General features: G+C 49.2%; 1 protein-coding gene across 6 annotated transcripts in view; it reads right to left on the bottom strand.

Moving 5' to 3' along the window:
- Nucleotides 1-17,018, bottom strand: part of LOC101079238 (T cell lymphoma invasion and metastasis 1) — a 35,015-nt gene that overhangs the window by 15,791 nt on the left and 2,206 nt on the right. For 2 of the 6 annotated variants that reach the window (XM_029848361.1, XM_029848360.1), the window contains 11 exons: nucleotides 8,654-8,758; nucleotides 8,441-8,538; nucleotides 7,007-7,684; nucleotides 6,322-6,608; nucleotides 5,275-5,547; nucleotides 4,966-5,182; nucleotides 4,225-4,397; nucleotides 3,588-3,812; nucleotides 2,643-2,828; nucleotides 642-788; nucleotides 468-542 (listed from right to left, as the gene is read on the bottom strand). In XM_029848361.1, coding sequence (XP_029704221.1) covers nucleotides 468-542; nucleotides 642-788; nucleotides 2,643-2,828; nucleotides 3,588-3,812; nucleotides 4,225-4,397; nucleotides 4,966-5,182; nucleotides 5,275-5,547; nucleotides 6,322-6,608; nucleotides 7,007-7,652 — 2,229 coding nt within the window. In that variant the 5' untranslated portion in view covers nucleotides 7,653-7,684; nucleotides 8,441-8,538; nucleotides 8,654-8,758. Of the gene's footprint in view, nucleotides 1-467; nucleotides 543-641; nucleotides 789-2,642; nucleotides 2,829-3,587; nucleotides 3,813-4,224; nucleotides 4,398-4,965; nucleotides 5,183-5,274; nucleotides 5,548-6,321; nucleotides 6,609-7,006; nucleotides 7,685-8,440; nucleotides 8,539-8,653; nucleotides 8,759-16,449; nucleotides 16,545-17,018 lie in introns of all 6 variants that reach the window. The other 4 variants (XM_029848362.1, XM_029848363.1, XM_029848364.1 and 1 more) reach the window with 4 other exon arrangements.

Raw genomic sequence — 17,018 nt, forward strand, 5'->3', positions numbered from 1 at the left:
TGATCGCCAACATTCCTCATATTCCATAATGTAGAGATTTAAGAAAGGATCACTGAATAAAGTAAGAGACTCCGGATAATCAACCGCCCCAAATGGAATGAGGCAACAGAGCACAAGAGGCGTCAGTGGGATGAAAAGAGGCATTGATGGCTCCGGGCTTTTCAAAAGCCCATAACCTATTATCAAAGCACAGAGCCTTATCAGATGCCCCAGTGGCTTTTCATGGGAGGGTATCAGAAAGGCAAGAAGTGACAGGAAGGCAGCCTGGAGCTACAGAAGAGCTGCTGCACTACTGTGAAACTCCAGCGAAGACAGTGCTCCACAGACCCTTCTTCGCTCTTACAGCACCACTCCCCACGTTTTGGCATCTTTCCTGTCTCGCCGCAGGCCGGCAGCGCTAAAAATGGAGGTCTACCTGCATCTCAGCAGCAGCAGCAGCTATAAAACAGAGAGATTTGGGTTCTTACGGCTTTCTCACTGGCAGAGTCCTCAAACATGCGCGCCAGTGGCTTTTTCGCCGGTTCCATCCCGTCCACGAACACCTGCAACAGTAAAATCAGGTGAAACGGCAGCGCCACCGCGGCGACGGAGCAAAGGAGAGCGGCGTCTGCAGCGAGGCGCCATCGCAGTGGGAAGCTTGCCTGATTGATGGAAGGATGCCCCGTTGTCTTCCTCTTGGAGGTGGTGTCCAGACCCCACAGAGAGGAAAAACGGCTGCGGCGTTTGCTGAAGGTCCGCGGCACCGCCTGGTTCCGCTTCCTGAGGCTGCTCTCCGTGCGAGCGGACACCTAAATGAGTGATTATTTAGATTTTTTTTTTTTTTAAAAGAAAGGGATAAATGTGCCATAAAGAGGAGAAAACGCACATGTGACATCACCCATCCAGCACGTTTGCCCTCTATTCTCTTTCTGCGACCTACATCACATCTAACCGAAGACACGTTTGGCATTTCTGGGTTAATTCTCTTTAAACCACTGAGCTTTAAGCTGCTCTGCCTCCATATATGACATCCAGATACCACATATACTCCGACGCACGCGTATGTGGCCGTGTGGTTATCTCTCCACCAGTCGCTGCTGATAAACTTCACACATCAGCCTCGATAGGTCAAATTGTCTCCAGCACTATATTTATGAAAGGAGCAGCCTCTGTTCCAGAGACTGTGTCTATATCAGCTTCAGATGCCAACCATCAGCAATAACAGGGGTTTCTGCAGCAAGGTGCAATATAAAAGAAATTTGAATTGATTTACATGAATGAATAATGATGAACGCTGCGATATCATCATGAATCAGCCTTTTTTTATTCTGTTCTATTCTTGATTATTCATGACACAATATTTTCAGGAGTATAATTTATAACCTGGGAGAATACGAGGACGTTGCTGGCGAACACAGAAGGGATGGAGTTGGAGGAAAGATGGAGGAAAAAATGGAACCGAACAGCGGGGAAGAAAATAAGGCAAGGAGGAAGCTGGAGGGGGGAAAACACAAAAGATATGAGGGTGCGTGTGTGTGCGTGTGTGTGTGTGTGTGTTGAGGGGGTCAACAGAACAGAGGGTGTTAAGCCTGTTTGTGGGAAAGCGCCTCAGGGATGGCAGCTTAGTTACAGAGTTGGTATTGATCCAGCGATCACAAGAAAAATCCCATCGATCTCTGATGTTGTTTGAATGTGTGAGTCCACAAACGTGCGCGAATGTGTGTGTGCGCAGGTTGTTTCCATCTCTTTCCTTCTGCTCCGTTCTTTTGTTCTCTGCCATATCTGGCTCGGATCCACGCATCACATTCCAGCCGTGGCGACGCGCCTTTCTTGGCGTTCTCGGAGCGCTCAAGGTGACACGTAAGACAACAACCGAGCTGCTGCCCCAGCGGCACCACGTGAGGACGACACACGCAGGCTAACAAATATTTAACCACATTTCCAGGTTTCTTTCCTTTTTTTCTTCATATTGGGATTGATTTAATTAATTTCCCATTGTCTTAAAAGGCTACTCCCGGCCGACATTAGAATTTACTACCAAATGAACCGTGTCATTGATTTTAAACTTAATTTCCCCTGTTGGGAGTGATGTCTGGGACCGGCACCTCTGGGAGTTGCACTAATCAGTTTAAACACAGTAAATGCACTTTATAACATGCACCCTGGGGTCCAAACCTACTGGAGGAAGCAGAACATCTAATAAAACCTCTGGACTAAGAGGTTCAAAATGAGACAAAGAAGCAATTGTTGGACCAATGTCCAAAATAGGAACTAATTATTCTGGCTCAGCTCACTTTGGGCTGCCGGAGTCATGCAATACTTCATTTTATGGGCTGTGGATTTTTGATTCACTCTGAGGCATTTGGACTGGAAACGAAATGTGACACCTTGTCAGGATTTGGCCCAATCTAAAGCATTTGAACTTGTCAGGAAACCCCAGATACAAGCTGTCGCCTGCTGCGTGTTATGCAACCCAAATCTTGCTTGTGAACAGTCAAGTACACCAACACTGGTGGGAAGCGCTTACGCAACTCTAACTCAGGGATACTTCACCTCATTTATGCTCTAATCCAGAGATTTGTGGGTGAGGAGAAGCAAAATCAAAATAGATTCAACATTCAGACAAATAGAGTGGATATAGGAGGGAGTGGGTGATTTATTACCAGTGCATGGAAGGAAGAGACGGAGAAGATGCCCAGGCGTCCCATGGCCAGCTTTGTGGGACGGGAAGCGAAGCCCAGCAGGCGTTTGGGATTGGGAGGTTCTCCGCCTTGAAGACTGGCCAGGTAGCATCGACAGCGGAACAAATCTATATGAAACCGCTCCAAGTTCTGCTCCCAAAGGAAGATCTAACAGAGGAGACCAGGAACACGGTGTCAAATATGCATCTATGATTACACAAGATGGCTGCTGATTAAACTGTGATACAAACAAAAGGGATGAATTCTCGTCTTGATATGTAGGAGTCCGCCACTGTGGAAAATATTACTCAGTACAACCCCCGCAGTGAGCTGACCCGCTGTGCTCGATGGGTGGATCGGGGGGGTGGAACACATGAAGTCACAGGAACAGGCAGCCAAACACACTTTAGGCCTGTTAGTGCTGGTTCCTGCCTAAAATATGTGTTTTCTCAGGAGAATGTAAAATACGTGCACGAGTGAGCCACCTATCGGTGCCGTTTTACCCAACACAGCAGATTTATTCTGACTGTCATCCAAATAGTTGGACAGAAACATTCAGCAGCAGGTCCAACAGTAAAACTACCAGCTATGTTTTCAGTGAAAGCCAGTCAGAGCTTTGAGATTCCAGCTGCCGCCGGTCTGAAAACTACTCTTGCACCTGGGAGGTTTTGTGGGCGGGGCCTCAGCTTCACCTGCACGGTCATCTGTGCACGGCATCATGTGCTGCTGCACTTTTAGCAGCCGTGACCAGAGAAAACGCTGCACAAGAAGATTGTGTCCAGATGATGCTGTGATTTAAAGGCGCTTATTGTCAAGATTTCTGGGTGTGAAAAGCTCAGTTCTGAGAGGTTGTTGATCTCATCGGGTTCATATGAGGATCACACACATTCGCAGCTGAATGGGAATGTTCTCCGGGCGGCTCCGTACCTGCTCCAGGATCGTCTTCCTCTTCTTGCCGTCGGTGACCGTGGACAGCTGCATGTCTCCCATCTTCTTCATCTTCTCGTCCATGTCTATCTTCTGCTCCAGCTTGCGGATTTCGGTCCGCAGCAGGCGCACGGTGTCGTCCCTGTGGTGCTGCCGGGCTAGAGCGGCGGCGCAGGCCGAGTGAATCGCCGTGATCCAGTTCTCCAGCTCCGTTTGACCCGAGGTCTGACAGGAACGGAGGAAATTGAATCACACATATTGTTTCAAATCCAAAAGATTAAATTAGGAAATGTCAAAAAGGGGAGTGATAGGATGGCAAATCAAATCTTGTCATCTTTATTTAATCACTTATTAACCTGTTCTTTGACTTAATGTCATGTGGACATCTGCCATGAATACAAATAGACACATTTGAATACGAAACAATGGTGGCTGTGGTGGATCACTGTCTCGCTGTGACAGTGTGGCCTTTCAACGCGTCAGACGTTAAACGACACTTGGACACATGGTTAAATCCCATGTTGGACAAAATGTCTCCTCTCCCTCTCCCTCTCCCTCTCCTTCTCCCTCTCCCTCTCCCCTCCTCGACCCTAAGTTCTATTGTACTTCCTGTGTGTGCATCTGAAATCTCTCTCACCTGGAAGAGGAAAGCATCACCCACAGAGTTGCTGAGGCAGAAGACAAAGTCCTTCTTGGGGTGTTCGGGAACAGCCTGCACGATGCTGTTTTCAGCCCAGAGTGCATGTTTGGGAACACTGGTGTGGTCGATTCCAGAACGACAGTCGGACTCGTACAGGAAGAGCGTGCACCCTTTAAAAAGGTTGGAAAAAACAAATAGACATGATGAGAAGGTTCCTGTCTGCAAGCTGCAAGGACACATTCAAACCATCACTAACACAAATGCATAACGTGTCTGAGGAAATAGGAGCAGACCGTGTGTGTGTGTGTCTTAGGGGGGGTGATAAAAGGAGGGGGGCGTAAGCAGCCACAGATGCTGTATCTTCTGCGTTTCACGTTGACCAGATTGGATTAGACACAGATACAGGCATGAAATTAAATTGTGATGAGGCTGAGCAGAGTAAATATGAGGCCACACAGAAAGAGGAGAGTAGAGGTGACAACCAAGGACGTGGACGGTGTTAAGGCTGATGAGATTACTGTCTAAAGGAGCGCGAGGAGACGCTTCAGATGCTTCTCTGAATGCAGCAGTTAAGCCCTGGGACTTTGCTAATGCTAATGTTTTATTTAAAGCACTAAGTAGTTGTTATTTGTGGTGCTAATTATTTAGCTAATTGAATATGTGATACAGGATGTAATCCTGTGTGAATGATCCATGTTTTTTTAGACATTTACACATAGTTCTATTCAGGTGTGACACCTTTGAGAGAGACCCAGTAGTGTTTCCATTTGCGCCTCGTTGCCAGTTCCACCTTCTTGTTTTTCTTGTGAACTAAGAAGTTTTTCACCGCCAGGGCCCCTGCCTTCCTCACGGTGCCCTGGGCGCAGCCAATCACAGAGTCCGATGGGTAGGCGCTGCTGAGCGTGCCGCTGCTCCGCTCATCACTCTCCTCGGTGCAGTCTCGACCTCGCTGGGTCTGATGACAGAACGGCAGAAAATGGGCGTCGTTACAATCAGCCAGAGAACCTTTGTTCTTTTAAAAAACAGCACTTAGTCAAGGGAACCGACCCAGGCTTGATTGTCCAGCTCCTTTCGGAAGTTCTCGTACACGCCGCCCCGGCCTCCCTCACCACCTCTCCCCTCTCCGCCTCCCGCGCTGCTGCTGCCGCTGTCGCTGCCGTTGAAGATGCTGCTCTCGGTGGCCGAGTAGACAGAAAAGGAGGCTGACATGGCCTTACAGCGGCGAGACAGCAGCTCGCCGTCCCCGTCTATCTCCGCGGCCACGCCATCGATGCCGCTGTCGCCGTACTCGCTCCCCTCGCCCAAAACACCTGAAATGTCCTGTCAGCCAGAGAAACAACAGACATTTGTACGTGTGCAGGCGGCACCAGACGCTCTGATTCAAAGCCTCTCACTTTTGGTTCTGAGCCCGATTTCCCACTTCCTCCAAAGTTTTTCCTCTGTTTTTGTGCTCTTTCCTTTGTTGTGTTGTTGGCCTATTTATATCCAGACTCCCACAGTCTGGCTCAATGAATTTATAATGAGCACTTAGGGTTTTATGCTATCCAAGGGTGCTTGGGGGTTTGGGGAATTGGGGAAAGTTAAAAGAAAAGCCTTTTGCACTATTTTGGTACTTACTTCACTTTTTGTAACTTTTTCTCACAGTGACACATGAAAACTACCCTAAATACTGGTGTTTTTGTCCATTTAATGCCCTAATTAGCAACTCTGCGATGCTCTCTCCAACCCCGTGTGCACATGTCTCCAGGGGAGTGGTTATGTGGTTTGTCAATACAGCTTAAACGATGCTTTCACGCTTTACATTCTGAGAGGGGGACGGAGAAACCAGGCCAGTATTGGACACGTAATGCCCACAGCCAATTTGGATGTGAGTCCTTGTAATCGCTTTTCCCATTACACAACTACAAATATGCACTTTGAAGGAAGCACAGTGACAAACTGGAGAGGCCTAGTAGGCAGCAAAGGTTAAGCCCTGCTTTAAAAAACACGTGTGAAGACACTACAGGTGGTCACCAAGGCTCAGACAGGGGCCACACACTTCCAACGAAATAAATGTGGCGATCATTCTTGGTTTTTCATTAAATGCCATCAAACCTGAGTAGTCTGTGCACGCCGTCCTTGGAAAGCAGGGCACGGTGCAGCAGTCATCCCGAGTCCCGCCAGGCCTTCGGACAGACAGTGGGAGCGTCTGCAGGGCAGCGTGAATGCGCCGTACACACCCCCATCCTCGTCACCAGGAGACATCAAGCCTTCCTCGCCGTCTCCGTCTCCATCACAGTCTTCCTCCCTCTTGTTTTTAGCGTAGCGGCTCCTCTGCCCCCTCAGGCCAGGGCTCTGCTGGCTGCACAGATGGTCCAGGGAGGATGCCCTTTCAGCTGAGCCTGCAACATAAACAGGTTGTTGCAGCAGCGCCGCTCCATGCCTGTGTGTGTGTACGGGTGTGTATCTTTTTGTGACTCTGGCGTGCGTATGTCAGAGGCTTTCAGAACATTCCTTTGATGGGAGCATCTGTGTGGGAACACACACATCATTCTGAGCTGTGCCACCATCTGGAGCAGCAGGGAGTCCACCAGCTGTTTGACCTTCTCAGTGTAGATAGAAACTACCTGATGTATCAAATTCAACATTTAACACGATGTTAAGTCCATTCACAAATTTTAGTGTTTCCCTGGAGGGAAAACAGATCTTAAGATGTCTTCCAGGTTAATGATTTGTTCTGGATGAGGTATCTGAGCGTTTGTATGTGCTAAAGACCTTCACACCTGCACACCTGCCTCACCTGCATTGCCTCGAGGATGTGTGAACTGCTCTTCCTCCTCCTCCTCTTCACCTCCATCTATGATCTCCTCGGTGCTGGTCAGATGCTCCTGACTCAGATCAGACAAAGAGAACTCCAAACTGTCTTCCCGCCACATGTCCGCAGACTTGGAGCGTTTCTTTTTGAAGCTCCCCGGCTCTCGCGTACCCTCGGACATTCGCTGGAGGTATCGTACCTCTCCGATGACGTCCTCCTCTCCCTCCCCCATGGAGTCCTCTGCTCCATCATGGGGGATGGTGTCTGCTTCAGAAGTTTCTGGGGTTGGTGTTGCCAAGGGGTCGTCATCGTTCTGATAGGAGTCAGGTCTCATTGTCATAGCGACGCGTTGTGTCCAGTGAGGATTGATGCTGAATCCTCCAAATGCATCTGTGGCGTTGAACGGTTCCAGGCTGCTCTCAGCTAAGGATTGTGGGATGCTGGGGGTGCTGGAGGAGCGGGTCGAGGCGTCAGAGTTTCTATGCTCCTGTTTGGCTGAAGAGGAGTGGCGGGGGCGGCGCGTGATTGGCTGCTTGTTGGAGACACGGAGCGAGCGGGACGAGTGCTTACGGGAGAGATGTCCGCTCACGTCGCCGTAAATGTCCCCATTTTGACTTTCCACATTTCCCATGACTGAACTCTAGACTGAAGAAGGGGAACTGTCTATAAGAGAACAAGAACGCTTCTTTAATCAACGTGTTCCACAACTTAGTCTTATTTTACACCGGTGTTGAACGTAAGTGAATGGATGTTATCCAAAACCATGAGAATCAGTCCGATTCAGAAGCCCCAGAATGATATTTCCCGGAATTATACATAAGATTAAACTGATATGAGGAGATCAGGTTTCACCAGTGAAGGTTTCTCCATTGACCTCAGTTTTTCTTGTTCCACAGTGTAAACACAGAACTAAGTTTCTTGTTCCAGCTTGTCCTATAATTTAGAGAATTAACAGAGAGGAACGTCTCATGGCTCATGGCCTCTGGATATGTTCCCAACACATCCACAGTCATTTAAAGAATCTGCCATTCATTTTATCTGCTGATCCTCATTATCTAACGATCCTGCTTTGCCTCAAAATGTGTTACATAAGTAAGTGAGCTGCTGAGTCAACTTCTGTTGAATCCGTTGGCCCTGGATGAATCACACTCCTCTCAAAGCCACCATCAGGTTCTCCGTGTGGGCTCAAACTGATGAGATCCACACGCATCTCAGCCTCTAATGGCTTCAGCCATTTGCTGCCTCGTTTGAAAGAAATGCAAAACAGACACACTTTAATCTACGCTGACAATTTACATGAAAGTGAGCTTTAGCAAACGGTCCAGCCGGTTCATGTGAGGTTCAAACAAGCTTTTTCCTGCAGGAATTCCGGGTTCCCCCCCTCACAATGTGGCCATAACTCACAGTGATAGAAGTTACCTGTGCTGAAATGGACACATCACCAGCTCCTCCACATCAGCGCGGTGTCGTCTTTCACCAAGACTCCAAACATCCTCCAGCGGGAGTGTCAGTTTGCCCTGAGAGGAACAGGAAGACAGAGAAGCGTTTCAAGTGGCGCTCCCGAGACTTCAAAGTGACTCGACGTGTCAGAAGTGCACAGAGATTGGAAGGACACGATGCGTTTACAGCTACCGTGGATGATGTGTCGGGTTTGGCACGTAGCGCCAGGTGAAGTCAGGTTGAAAGAAACGCTGGGGGACACGGTGGAGGAGGGGGGGCAACCATTTTGAATACGAGCTGACAAAGACAAAGAAAGGTGGTCATTAGGCCTGGCGACAAGACAAAAGCAGCACACAAACAGGTAAAGGCACGTTTAAATAACCAAATATAAAGGTGGAGCTCATCAGAAACAAAAGAACTGAGGTAGAGCCTGTGTGTGTGTGTGCGTGTGTGTAGGTGGGTGTGTGTGTGTGTGTGTGTGTAGGTGGGTGTGTGTGGGTGTATGGGGGGGCAAACAACTGCAGGTTCTTTCAACTGCACGCTGGAACTCACTGCCAGCACAGAACCGTGCAGGCTTGCACGGGCATGTGCAGATTTTGGGAAACACCTCTTGTGATGCTGCTAACAAAGAGATGTGACACACATGCGCATAAGCGCGCGCGCACACACACACACACACACGTTGTTGGTAAAATGACACAAGATGAAAGCAGCCAGTGAAAATGATTTTCTACTTAACACCCCATTGAGCCTTTCATGCCAAACACGACCTAATTTTCCTGATGCCTCCAGCTGTTTGGTGTATTTACTGTTCTATACGACACTATATGGTGTGACGGGATTCAGGTACAAACTCATTTCATGAGTATTTTACAGCCGTTTCTATCTTGAGCCGTTCTTAATAAGTAACTGTGGAGAACATTTGACAGAGCTGAGTTTCCTGATTAAATGATCAGTGTCACATATGCCTGTTCCATAAAGGGAGCACACGCCTTATTGATAAAGACGGGGGTCCATTTCTGGTGACGGGGCATGTTTTGCTCTCTCAAATTAAAAGTTGGCTTCAGCAGCTGCTTTTGTTGCTCATAATCGTGGTTAGATCCCCCATTTTGTCAACCATGCCCACGCTGGGCGAATGGCAGCAAGCTCAGTGACGGATGCAGGGAACGCATGGAAAGCACAGTCGGGTCGGCTCGCAGCCTTTACAACGCCGCGCAACAGATTTCTCACCCATCGTGAAGACTGTGGGAAGCAGCTTCATAAGCTAAACTTGACCCGACTAAATCTCCTCTGCCTCTCACTTCATCCGTTCACTCTTCTTTCCCAGCAAAGACGGATCTTAACCGGCGCCATCAGTAAACAGATGCAAGTGATTCATGGACTGATGTGTCCAAAGTGGGTGTTTGAGTAGCTAAACTGACACAAAACTATGCACTTTTTTCTTTTTTCTGTCTAACTTCAGGAAAGAGGGGGTAAAAAAAAATGAAAATCAGTCCGTATCAACTCAGGGGACATCAAACTGCTACTTCTCCTCTGGCTGTGTACAAGCTAAAATGCTCATCCTCATCATTTTCTTCCTCTCCCTGAGCCCTGCAGCAAAGCATGGAGGAGGGATAATGAGGAGAAAGGTGGGTGTGGAGGGCTCTCTGTTAAACCCACGAAGAGCAGAGAGGTGAGGCGAGGCTGCAGGAGGAAGGCACGCTGGGGGGGGGGCATCGGTGCGAGCTGAAGCACGAGGAGAGGAAAATATATTTAGAGAACAGCGATATGAATAGAAGTTTGTTATGAGAAAGTGCATTAAGAGTGGGAGGAAGTGTGAGGGGAGAAACAGACAGACGTGGGGGGGGCTTTTGTTGCTGAAATTTAAGTGGATAAGTAGACATGCAGTCTGGCTGTCTCTCTTCAGGCTTAATTGAGGGAGCCGAGACAAAAGGGGAAACATAATTATTCCCTCTCTGTCTCCCATTCTCACACTATATTAACACACTGAGAGCATCTCGGCAGTCGGGGCATCACTACCATGGGATGGTGGGATGGAACACAATCGAACGCTACCTTCATTTTACTGTTTGCTTACAGGTTTTAGAAAGTCTGTGTTGATTGTTCTGAACCAAAACCTGTCAAAACATCCTGACCTGGAAGCTGCTGGGCCGCCACGTCTATCCCCGAACACGCCATTACACCTACGAGCAGGTAGCGATGTGCCACCGGGCTACGGTAGCTCAAAGGCAAGAGCACTTCCTGTCGTGCACGCACCTGCATAATCCCCTGAGAAATATGAGCAGCTCACGAGCCCGAGTCTTTGGAAACATACCAAAGGCCTGTCAGAACAGCGCCGCGGCAGACACGCCCAAATTCCCCAGCCAATCTTTGCATCTCAGCACCTGTTTCACAGATTCCGACGGCCGTGGTGCTGGAGATCCACCCGGCTGTGACCTGCGTGTTTACGACCGCACACTCCCTCGCTGTGAATGAAGCCAATCTAAACTGGCTTTAGCTCTTCTTTTGAAGGTCTCCCATAGTCTAAACATGACGGAGCCTGACATCCCATCATAAAAAATCATGTTCGACTGAACCAAAGATTCTGCTCTCAGATTATTTTCATAAATAAATGTACTGGTTTCCTGTTGCCTCAGCATCATGCCGTCATTTTGAGGACATCATGGCGATGAGGTAACTTGACGCAGCCTCTCGGTGAGAGACGGCAGGTGGCTTCGCTAAGGTGTTCCCCTATGAACAATCAACATATTAAAGGCTACTAGCATCACAATTTTCCAAAAGATTCCAGAGTTAGAGTGTATTACAAGAGCAAATAATGAACAATCTTTCTGATCGCCCCTTGGAGAGACAGGAATGAGGCCATGAGCAGCCGATGGTCTCCCTGACCTCTCTCATGCTGCTAATAAACCACGAAACACACGTCACAGTCGCTGGACACACCCTTCTTTCATCTCTTTTCTCGCACCTTTCACATTCCTTAATGGTCACCTTACCCTTTCACCCGGGGCAAAGCAGGAGGTCGACATTCCAGGGGGGGTAAACGAAGGCTCTTTAGGATGGAAGCAAAAATAGACTAATACAGAAATCACGAGTGTCTCCATGATTTCAGGGGGATTCCACGTCCATCATTGGTGGCGAGGAGGCTTAATGGACAAAACAAATAAGACTGGATTTATTTCTGCCCGAGTGTGTATGTGCATGTGTGTGCTCCACATCTGTGGAACTGTATCTATTCATTGTGAAGATAACAGTCAGAGATGCTCTGGAAACATCCCATTGTGAAGGCAGACGCACACACTCCGCTGCACCGCCACGGCTCCTCTGAGACGGGACAGTCTCAGACGTCGCTGCCAGAGTTCCCTGGAAGAGGGAGATTAGCTTCTTATTCATGCTTTCAGAATCTGACAAGACAAGTGCCACTCCCCACCCCCCTTTTCTCCCTCTTTAACACACACTCACACTCACACACCAGCATCCGAACACCGTGCCTGCACGGCCGCTGCTCAAATCAAACATTCACTTATTTTAACTGGTGAGAACCGAATTAAAATTCCTTCCCGAAGAGCGTTTTCATTCCGCAGTCTCGGAGGACAGCAGAGCAGAAAATGGCAAAACAAAGTCGGCCGGGAGGACAGAAGATGACAGCTAGTCGTCGTGTTTGTGGCCTAAACCGATGCAAAGATAAAGGATGCTGGAAGTGAGGGCCGATTCCTCCCACTGTACTCATCAAGTGTCACTAACGCCATTAATTATGCTCCTTCGTCTCTCTGGAGGCTTACACTCCACGCTCCTTAGCTCAGATTTCAGCCGACTGTCTCTGCGGCGCGGTGCAGCCGGGGATTACCATATTTTAAAGAAAATCCTCCATTGAGCACGATAGCTGAGAAAGTCAATGAGCTTTGATGCTCTGTAGCTGCTCCTGAGCAGGAATCTGAGCATCGGTGAGTCACAGGAAACCCCAGAGATTAGAACCAACCGCTCGGACCTCTGAAGTATAGTTAAATGCGAGGCTTTTACATGATTCTTTCCTCTGCTGCGTCTATTCTGAGTTGATAGAGAAGCTTATCTAAAGTTCATCATGTTGTAGGCCACTGTGCCTACACTGAGAGCTCAGGCATCCAGAGGGCCAGGTTGTGTTTTATCTAATATGTATGAATCATCTGCCTCCGTTTGTGCGTCTGTTCTACACCCCTAAATGAACGCTGTGCACACAGTCGACTGACGGTCATCACAACCACAATATTCAAGTCTTGATCTGCTTCATTGGCTTGGCAGAATCTGTGAGCGGGAAGGGGGGGGGGGGGGAGTGTTGTTAATTATCCAAGAGGAGCTGGAAGCGACGCCGACTGGGTTCCACATTCAGCTGGAAACCGAGGAACGCCTGAGGGGCAAGAGCGAGCCTGGGGGAGGAGTGGAAACAAGGCAGAGAAAGACGTTTGAAAGCGAGGAGCCCCGTGCAGACGTCGCAGCGTGGCTCTGTCGAACGGCACCTGTGATATGATGGCTTCATTTATTGCACACGCAATCAGTGTGTTGCTATACCGGTATATGACTGAAAAGCAAAATCTGGTGGTAATTCTGTCTATCAAAAGAAGCAACCAAGGAGACGGCAAGCTGCTGTCGTGATGGGGTTTTACATTTCGTTTTGCTTCCTCCACTGATTGTCTCATTTGAACTATTCCAAGTTGGACTCGGATGGATTCTTTTCTGCTTGGCTGGGAGGAATAAAGTGGCATAAGAGAAAGGCCCTTAAAGAGCTGTTTCATGAAACAGGGGTTTTGGGCTTTTCTTTTGTTTTTCAATTCCATTTACCTAAAAATGATTTGGTTTCTTGCTATATTAGCAAATTGAGGAAATTTGATGTTTGGGGAGAGAATTTATAACATCTCACACAACATCTCTTTAAGTGCTGAATCTTGCTGCTTGGTGCAATAAAGGGCAACAAATGTTGTCAGACAGACAAAAGCAAACATGGACAAGTGTCATTGGCCCAAATTGGCAGGTGACAGCTCCTGTTCTGTGTGCAGGATGAAGGGAAATAACAGGGCGGATGGGTGAGCGAGAGAGGGGAGAAGAGGGTTTTAGGCAAAGTCAGGCTGATTGAGGTGGGAGGTTGAGACGGGGGGGTGGGGTGAGAGGGGCAAGAGGCTGTGGAAAAAAACACATAATGGTGTTGAAAGCAGGATGAGAGGCTGTTGGAGCAGCAGGAAGCTGATAGAATGGAGTGAAGGGTCACAGGTAGAAAGATGACTGATATGTGGGGAGGTGGAAGGAGATGTGAGGGGTGGAGGAGGGGCAGTAGTGTTGATGGTACCTGAAGGGCTAATAGAGAGGAATGTTGAGTCAGGTCAAAGTAGGGTGGGTGTAAATCCACAGAGATAATGAGATCATGGAGGTTTCTCCACGTGTGCCCACTGGTTTACAGGCAGCCGTTGTTAGGAGATACGTTGAGTGTCCACCGTGAGAAGATGGAAGAAATTTGAAAAGCAAAAGGTCTGAAAGGATAAAGGGATAAAGGCAGTTGGAAGGGGATGTTATCTTAGTCCATCTCTGCACCTGAGTCAACAGCAGCTCTCTCAAACTGAAGCTTCCCCCGAAGAAAAGTTTGGACAAGCACCACCTCCCACTGTTGTCCCTGCATTTAACCAACAGAGGAACCAGAACGGCATCAAAAATAGGCAGACAAGACAACTTTGGTGACAGAATCAAACGTGTAAGCTGGAAATGGCAACATCCTGTTGTTTGTGAGGGGGGAGCAGAGGGTGAACCATCGGGCATCGTTAAACTCAACTTCAAACAAGGACGTGCTAAACTGCCTGGGAAAAGCGAGGTAAGGACAGCACGCCCTGGAAGACGAGGATGTCGCCATCATGTCAGCATTGTGGCTCTCCCTTCGTTAGAGGAGGAGGATGTAGGTCAATGGGTCCATTTCCTGCAAGTTGAGCTCTGAAGACACGAGCTGGGGGTGACTGGTTGAGATCTGAGTGGCTCCACTGAATAGAGCCCCCCCCCCTCAATGCATTAGTGACCTGTATAGGCAGCATGAGTCAGTGGCCGCGTGAGGGGGGAGGACAAAGGCAACCTGAGCACACGCACAGGCACACGCGCCAACGCACCAGAGGACAAAAAGGAAACTGCAGCACTGACCGCAGAGGTTCGGTCCTCAGAGAAACTCGATCCAAAGAGGCAGAAAAATCCACGCGGCTCTAAAAGTGTGCCACCGTCAGTGCTTTTGTCGACCTCCTTTCCCGTGCACACTTATTCAGACGGACTCCCGTGCGTGTTTACACATGCACGCACTCACAAGTGCACATGCAGGCTTTTGAGAGCGCCTCATACAATCCTACTTGCATCCCTTCCAGGTCACCAAACGGGAACGTGAAGTGTGACTCCGGGATAAGCACCGTGTTGTTGGTCAGCGTTCTCTTTATGAAACTAAAGTACCGCCGGGGGGGGGGGGGGGAATAGGAGGCAGTGGCCACGGGACTCATTTCCTCTGCCTTAATTACAGTCACATGGATATAAACTTGGACACAAAGACAGGCTTCAAACGCAAACCAGCGGGTGTAAAGATAAGAAGGGAGAAGGGAAGAGGAAGGCCAGAGGATCTTTGGAGACACTCACGGTAACTCTCCTCCCAAGTCCCAACTCGCCGCCACACACACACACACACACACACACACATACACACACACACACACACACACGGGTTCCACTCCTTCTGGACGCTGAACCACAATTGATTCAGCTTCTTTTCCAAGCGTGTGTCTGAAGTGACACGTCAGCTGCACACTTCTGCACATCCGCCGGTCCTCCATCGCTCCATCGTAAACACCGTCACACGTTGCATTTGGCCTAATTATCCTTGAGGAACCTGTGATGTGAGCACCTGCACGTGCACGCATCCACAGACATTTACACATCACTGGATGGCAACATGTGCCAGTGCAGCCGCCTGGGATGGAAGAGTGATCAGAAATAATGGGAACACATGACAGGGGGAGCAATGTTGTTGCACCGAGAGGTGGGGGGGGGGGGGTAAAGGATGATGGAGCAAGAGACAGTGAGAGCAGAACAAAGAATAGAGAGCAAAGAGAACGCTGGAACAAGCTCCAGCTTCATCAGCCGACGCAAAACAGACCAAAAGAAGAAAGGAGGGAATGAAAGAGGGCACATGCCAGCTCATGTCAGCTCAAACTCAGACGCCCCTCCCCCATCTGGACCCCCTCACAAATTAGAGGCACCCCCCCCCCCCCCCCGCTCTCCTGGCAGCAGCGTCTTCCCACCAGAGAGGAGACTGATACTGAGGCGGCTGCGCTCTCCGCCCCAACTCTGACGTCTGGTTGCAACATCGGGCGTCCTGTCCGACCAGCCAGGTGACATTATCAACGGAGACGCCTGCGTGAAGACGTTGGCGTGGCTTAATGGTCACACTGAGTCATCAGGCGCGTCCCAAACTGTTTCACATGATTCGGGGCTTAAAATCATCACGGCCTCCGTCCTCTTCGTTCTGTAGGACGACGAACGATGAAGAAAAAAGCCCAAGACTTAATCATCTCAATTTGACACGCTGTAATGTCAGATAAGGGGTGGAAAACCGGGGCGAACCACCCCCACCTCCCTATCTTAATCTGTCGGTTTTGTTTTGGTTTTCCCGAAACGTGCTTGAGCGATATCTGTCTGCAGCTGGGAGGACTGGGAGAGCGGGACACACACGCGGGCGCACACATGGACGCCACGGGCACGAGGCCAAACATTTAAACAGCTTGATTGCACATGGGGAGAGGAGCGCCGTGGCCGCTACAGCCGAGCGAACCGCCGAGGAAGCAGGAGGAAGCCTCTCCTGATGGCGGTTGGGAAATGAGAGGGAGGGATCGTCCCTTTCATCTTAATTGCATCATCTCTTTATCATGGCCGCCCGCATGTCCGTCCCAAACTGCGTCTCATGTGTGGTATATGTAATCACGAAGAGAGGGCGTTTGCTTCACCACAAGGTCAGACGAGCGCCGTCCCTCCAGGTGGATGAAGACGTGGGAGCCTTCGGACTCGTAGCGCATCCACTTAAACATCCGTCACACGAGAACTGGAGAAACGCATCAGAATAGAACCGGGATTAATCGCAGGAGTTGTAGGAGAGATTAGAGTGAAGCTGTAGGGTAACTACAGAGGTGTGTGTGTAGGTGTGTGTGTGTGTGTGCGTGTGTGTGTGTGTGTGTGTGTGGGTGTGTGTGTGTGTGTGTGTGTGAGAGAGAGAGAGAGAGAGAGAGTGCCCTTGCTAGAATTGTGGTGCTTTTTTGTGCTCACAGTATATGCACATTAACCTATATCTGCCCTATAGGTGAGCTGACTGAGCATTAGTGTATCAATCTGGGTCAGCATACACACACACACACACACACACACAGTTACTCACTCCATCACTTAACAGAGCCCAACCCCCCTTCAAGCCAACAATATATTAGCTTACAGTACACAGACGGAGCACATGGCTGTGTGGATTTACACACACCTATTTGTCCTGAACACACACACTTGTGCACATAAGCATGAACCAACG

The sequence above is a fragment of the Takifugu rubripes genome, chromosome 15 (assembly GCF_901000725.2).
Source record: "Takifugu rubripes chromosome 15, fTakRub1.2, whole genome shotgun sequence".
In the NCBI taxonomy this organism is placed as follows: domain Eukaryota; kingdom Metazoa; phylum Chordata; class Actinopteri; order Tetraodontiformes; family Tetraodontidae; genus Takifugu; species Takifugu rubripes.